This window comes from Anarrhichthys ocellatus, unplaced genomic scaffold (assembly GCF_004355925.1).
Source record: "Anarrhichthys ocellatus isolate YVR2014 unplaced genomic scaffold, GSC_Weel_1.0 scaffold41, whole genome shotgun sequence".
Classification (NCBI taxonomy): Eukaryota; Metazoa; Chordata; class Actinopteri; order Perciformes; family Anarhichadidae; genus Anarrhichthys; species Anarrhichthys ocellatus.
Window position 1 is genome coordinate 210,295 of NW_022280071.1, and position 5,978 is coordinate 216,272.

Sequence of the window (5,978 nt, forward strand, 5' to 3'; positions counted from 1 at the left end):
CCCCCCCGCCGAGAGGCCCACCCCCCCCCCCCACACACCCCCTCCCCCCCCCCCCCCCCCCCCGCCCACACACCTGCTGTACCGTCCTGTAGGCTTTCATCTCTCAGCTGAGCACTTGGTTCACTGCCTCTCATGGATTTCAAAATAAAGGACCGGTCTGTTTGACTTCTTATCACCCGGGCCAGAGATTTTGAATTCTTGGAGGAAGTTGACCAAATGCTACAATAGAAAATGTTGGTGTGATTTGGTATGATGGACAATAGAGTCCACATCTTTCCCCCATTTCAGACAATCTTGCATTACAAAGCAGCCACTACAGCGTGTTCACTACAAGAAGGTTTCATCTAACCTGCATTGACGTGAGGAAAGCTGCATTAGAATCTAAATGCATTAAGTTTGTCCCTCTCTGAACCCATTTTATCTGACTGAAGGACTGTACTTTTTTTTTTGGTTTTGCCTTTGTGCACTTTGCTTTGGATCGCAATGAAGGACAGTGACGTTTGATGAAGGAACAAAAGAAGAAGATAGTTCTCCTGCCAGGCATGCGAGTGTGTGAATGCATCTTGTGTTTTTATGAAACTTGTTTCTTAATTTATTTTGTCTCTATGTTGAGAACCCTGTTATTTTGTTATTTTTATAAAGAGTTCAATGAATGAATCCTCACTGCCTCTGTGTCCCTCCACAGCTCTGTGTGTCTGCATCAGGCCTGTACCTCATGTTTCTGTACCTCATGTTTCATATTTACAATACAAGAGATGCGCTTGATTTAGAGCCACGCAACATATTTCCTCAATCCAAAAACTTTATTGAAAAACTCAGTTGTAAACCTCAAGTTGCTCCTAAGAAAAACAATCTCACCACAAGGTTCATTTTGTAGCTATTCTGGAGCTTTTGGTCATATCACGTGATCTTCGTCAGCAGATGAAGTTTTCCAATGAACGTTTTCTTCCGTGAGAACTTCTCGTACACTGTGGTTTAACATTTGAGGTTGAGAAACAACATTTTGTCGCTGTTCCGAAGCATTCGATTTTATCACGACCTTATTCACCACAGCTCTTAAGCCAGCACGGATGAGACGTTCATGAAATGCAAACTCCATCTGCTGATGAAGACCATGTGATGTGATCGAAAAAGCTCAGGGATTGTTTCCTCAAACGACATTTCTAACGTCAAGAATGAACTCAGCTCGATCTCAGCTCCTGTTACTCTATTTAAATCAGCTTTCTGCACTCTATTTCCCAGAATACACCTGTCTTGACTGATGTCTTCCCCTCTTTTATTGAAGTTTGTTGCAGTCTGTTCAGAAGCTAAATACCTTTTCTTTATGTTTAAGAGAATCGATCAAACTCATCTCTTTGAGTCTGAGCGGTTAGTTTAGTTTGCATCGTTGAACAGTGTTGCAGAACACTATCTCTACAACTTGACTGACTATACTAGAGATACAGTATGTTTACATTTGCAGTATTTATTTGTTGATGTTTCAGGACAATGTTTGTTTTTTGTTGTTTTGGGATGCAAATGTACACCAAGTTCTACTCTGAGGCAGGCGCCATATTGTTTCAAAACTGTGTGTTCGGGGCTGGCTTTCCTTCTTGAGCGGAAATGGTATTTGTCCCGTTATCGGCTAACAGACGATAAGGAAAGCTAGCTCCACTGGCTACAAGCAGGACGACACACTTAGTCAGCTTAAAATAATCTTTTTAACGTTAACAATAGCGCTACTAGCGCTGTGTGTGAGGAGGTACGCACTGGTTCAATGGAGGTCCATTATCAACGTCCCTGTAACCATTACTACTAATTTAACCTGCATTAATAAAAACTGACATTTCAAATGAAACAAATGGCACAGTTTATAGTTTTTACATTATTTATTATGTTCATTAGCTGATGGTTTAAACATATTTAGCACAGTCAAGTATCAGAAACTCGATGCTGAAACAAGTCTCGTCGTATGATAGCAGTGTTTGATTAGCATGCTTGGTTCACTTGCTAAAAGTTGACGCTAGCTCGTTTTGCCAGCAAAGGTTTTTGTGATAATTGACTTTAGCTTTGAGCAATAGGTTCAAAAACATGAATGTGAGCCCAAAACTCCGGCTATCGGTACTGTTTCACTTTGCTAGCATTATTAAGGTAAAATGGATCATGACATGACATTACATGTTTAACTTTAGTAGCGGCAGCTCACAGTGGGTGTGAATAGTCTTCTTAATAAAGACTCTTACTATTGCTAGTAAAGGGGCTAAAGTATGGTGTGATGAGCTTTGAATGGTACATTTGGGTATTTTTCAGGCTAGATTTGCCATTCAGCTAAATTGTAGGCTACTGTTTGTCTTACTGGTGTTCAGGCATAAATGGTTACTATTATTCATAAGAGAAAAAGGAGATTCATTAGTGTATGGCGCGATTTCTGTCTGTCATACCAGCTAGATCATCACTAAACATGTCCTGGAGAATTATCTCTAGAAAAGAGTGGGAACCCTGAATCTTCTCATGTAACTCTTAATAAAATAAAATAAAGGGAATAAGCATATTTCCGAAAAAGTCAAACTCCTGTAACAACTAACAATAAGCGAGCAAGTTCAGGAGTTCAGTATTTCACCTCAAGGACACTTTGACAGGGCACGCAGCCGGTTGTAAACACACTCACTTATGGCTATGAGGACCAAACCTAAGATCTTAACAAGGCTGCCTTTTCATTTCATTTTGCCACAAACTCTGGTTTTCTTTGAGTCGTAAAGGCAGTATTTTCGCCAATGCTGTTTAAAAAATACTCTTAAAGAGAGGCCGTCACGCAGACCCAGTGGAACTGTGGGCAGAGCTCAAGCAAGTGGGTTCAGTTTCTTCTACTCGTGCCTTTTTACAGTCTTATCGTTTTGATGTTAGGAATCCAAAATGATCACAGATCACAGATTCTTATAGAACATCTAAAATGTGACAAATGCTCGACACAAAAGGACATTTGTCGAGGCAACTTAGCCCTCGTTACTTTCATTTTATTTAGTGCGCAGACCTTGGCAGCAATACGAATATTAAGAAATCTGACAACCTCTAAACACTGGATCTGCATTAGAGAAGGTGTGCTTACAGCCTTTTTTAGATGACCTCTAATTGGAGTTTGTTGGCTTTAGCTGTGTTGAAATGGATGCTAATTGAACAGGTCCTCATTTGCTCAACATTCCAGAGTAAAACGTCCTCGTGAGCAGAAACCAACGTCCATTCCTGAGAATGTCGCCACCGCCACGGGGGTCGAGTCTCACCGTTGCCATCTTCGTCACACTTTCATCCGTTTCGGGTGGCTGTCTGCCGAAGCAGCAGCCCGCTTGTTGCGATGGTGGGGGAAGGTTGGCATCAGGTCTGGTTCACAGGCTGCACGGAGAAGCAGAGGGTCAAGACGAGTGACTTATCAGAGGGCAGGGTGGGATTACAGCTGATGCAGATCCAAAAACCTTTTTTTTTACTCACGTAGAGGTTTCTCTTTGAAGTAGGAACTCTCCAAGGAATCTTTGGCAGTAGCTCTGGATCAGGAAAACAAGACGATAGTCAATTATTGATCAAAAATACCGATACTGTTAAATCCACCCGATATGGAATCCAGGGAAATAAAGCACTGTGTATGTGTATGTCTGTACCTGCGCTGTGGGTTGTACATGAAGAGCAGGTTGAGCAGTCTGTGGCCAGCTTCAGACAGCCAGGTGAATTTATTCTTCAGGTTGTTGTACGGCTGCTTCCTCAGACTGTACTGACCGATGAGGGGCAGCTGAGAAAAACCCTGTGGGTGACCACAAACACAAACAAACTCAATTTGACCTATTCCCTTTAACATCACCAGACATCACAGAGTGTTTAGTTCATGCTGGAGACATGTAGGGAGCTGAAGTACTCACCGGCCAGATATTTTCATTGGGTGTTCCGAGCAGCTGAACTATGAGGTCGACCTGCTGGATCTCAGAGGTTCCAGGCAGCAGAGGTTTGTGAGCCAGCAGCTCAGCCAGGATGCAGCCGACAGCCCTTTGAAAAAACAAAAGAACATCATGGAAATGTCTGTGTTATCAACAATTCCTGCCATCTTTTCCCATTGGCTCCTTATGTGGTTGGAGAGAAAGTCTGCAATATCTGTGATTGTGATAAAACCATAGACTGTATGTAAGATGTGGACGTAGTAGTCATGACATCATTAAATTGGTTTGTGGACTGCGGTTTTGAAGCATTGAGCTTGCCTTTTTCGCCGTTTTTGCAACCAGTGAACCTAAGTGACCTTGTTTGGTTTGCGGGTGAGTTACGCCTTGGTAGAGACGTCTCTGGTAGGCAACCTATCAAATATAAGGTAGCCCCGCCCTAAAGCATATCTTTCTTTATGGTCTATTTGACTCTAAATGGACCATCATTTACTAAATGAACATCATGCTGTATTGAAGAAGACTTGAAACTAGAGATTGAGACCATAAACTCATGTTTACAATGTTTACTGAGGTAATAAATCAAGAGAGAAGTAGAGTCATTTTCTCATAGACTTCTATACAACCAGAGGAGTCGCCCCCTGGTGGACATTAGAGAGAATGCAAGTTTAAAACACTTCAGCACTGGCTTCACTTTTCAGAACTGGAGGTGCAATAACAGTATAAAGTTGACATGCGTGTGTGTTGGTGTCTCATAATGCCAGAGGTTGGAGCCTCACCACATGTCCAGAGCTGTAGTCTGGGTCTTGGTCCCTAGGAGGAGCTCTGGAGCTCTGTACCTACAAACAGATGAAGGAGAGGGGGATGAAGGAGCACATTATCGTGACAGTCGAGTCCTGGTCAGCCCGAGTTAACGGGGTCAATGAAGGGGGAGGATTACTCAGAGAGATTAAAAGGAGGATTTACCACTGAGGCTGCACAAGGACAAAGTAAGCAGCACAAGGGTTACCTCCAGTGCACAACGCACACGTCCACACATACATGAGGGGAATTAGGCTAACACCGTATTTACAGTAAACATGGCCGAGAGGCCTGGCAGACACTCACCACAGTGTGACCACTCTGGGCGTCATGGGCTGCTGGGGGATGCCGTACATCCTGGCCAACCCAAAATCAGCTGTATACAGTAAAAACAAGAAACAGATCCATGAAAGTACTACCACTAATAATACTTTATTTATAAACATATATGGATGATCTTCCTAAGAAGTGTAAGACAGGATGTAAGGTGGGGGAATGTCTCATTAACCATCTGATGTACGTCGATGAATTAGTCGTCCTGTCTCCTTGTAGCGCTGGTTTACTGCTCAGAGTCTGCTCACGTCAAAAAGTACATTTTTTCTGCAGTAAATCCAACTCTTAACGAGGGTTATCATGACAGCTAAAACCAAGGAGGAAAGTTTCCTTCGTTTTTTTTATGGCAGACCAAGAGCTAATTGTGGTAAACAAAGGAAGATAGTGTTGCAAACTGTACGCACAATCCGATATGCTGGCATGTAAATTTCATACGTGTACAGATGATGTTGAAACAGCTCTTTTTAAAGCCCACTGTACTCCACTCCACACAGCCCACTTGTGCTGCAGTTACAGTTCGGCAAAAGTGAAAAATATTCAGGTGGCATTTAATGATGCATTGAGATTCTTGCTCCGGCTCCCAAGACGGACAAGTGGCCGCCGTATGTTTGTGACGAGTAATGTTCCCACCTTTCATGCTGAGTTGAGTTTTATGTGCAAATTTAAATGTTGATTGATTGAATGAAAATGTTTTCATCATAACGGCTTTAACTGAGGCAACACAAGGTATTCCTCTTGTTTTTGGAAACATTGGAACAAATGTCTCCATGTCTTTTAACTACTGTTGACTTTTGAACTGCAATAATACTTGTGCTTTGGTGTCCTCGTATTGTACTTATTTGTTGTTTTTCTTTCTACATGGACCCATGTGTCTGAAATAAAGTTATAAATATATATATATGTACAGTTGTGTGAAAAAGTGTTTGCCCCCTTCCTGATTTCTTATTT

General features: G+C 42.2%; 1 protein-coding gene across 3 annotated transcripts in view; it reads right to left on the reverse strand.

The window, feature by feature from the left end:
- Nucleotides 1-1,853: 1,853 nt before the first annotated feature.
- cdk10 (cyclin dependent kinase 10) overlaps nucleotides 1,854-5,978 on the reverse strand; it is a 10,210-nt gene continuing 6,085 nt past the window's right edge. For all 3 annotated transcript variants that reach the window (XM_031868195.1, XM_031868198.1, XM_031868196.1), the window contains 6 exons: nucleotides 5,004-5,073; nucleotides 4,676-4,735; nucleotides 3,885-4,008; nucleotides 3,630-3,769; nucleotides 3,463-3,515; nucleotides 1,854-3,366 (listed from right to left, as the gene is read on the reverse strand). In XM_031868195.1, coding sequence (XP_031724055.1) covers nucleotides 3,272-3,366; nucleotides 3,463-3,515; nucleotides 3,630-3,769; nucleotides 3,885-4,008; nucleotides 4,676-4,735; nucleotides 5,004-5,073 — 542 coding nt within the window. In that variant the 3' untranslated portion in view covers nucleotides 1,854-3,271. The remainder of the gene's footprint in view (nucleotides 3,367-3,462; nucleotides 3,516-3,629; nucleotides 3,770-3,884; nucleotides 4,009-4,675; nucleotides 4,736-5,003; nucleotides 5,074-5,978) is intronic.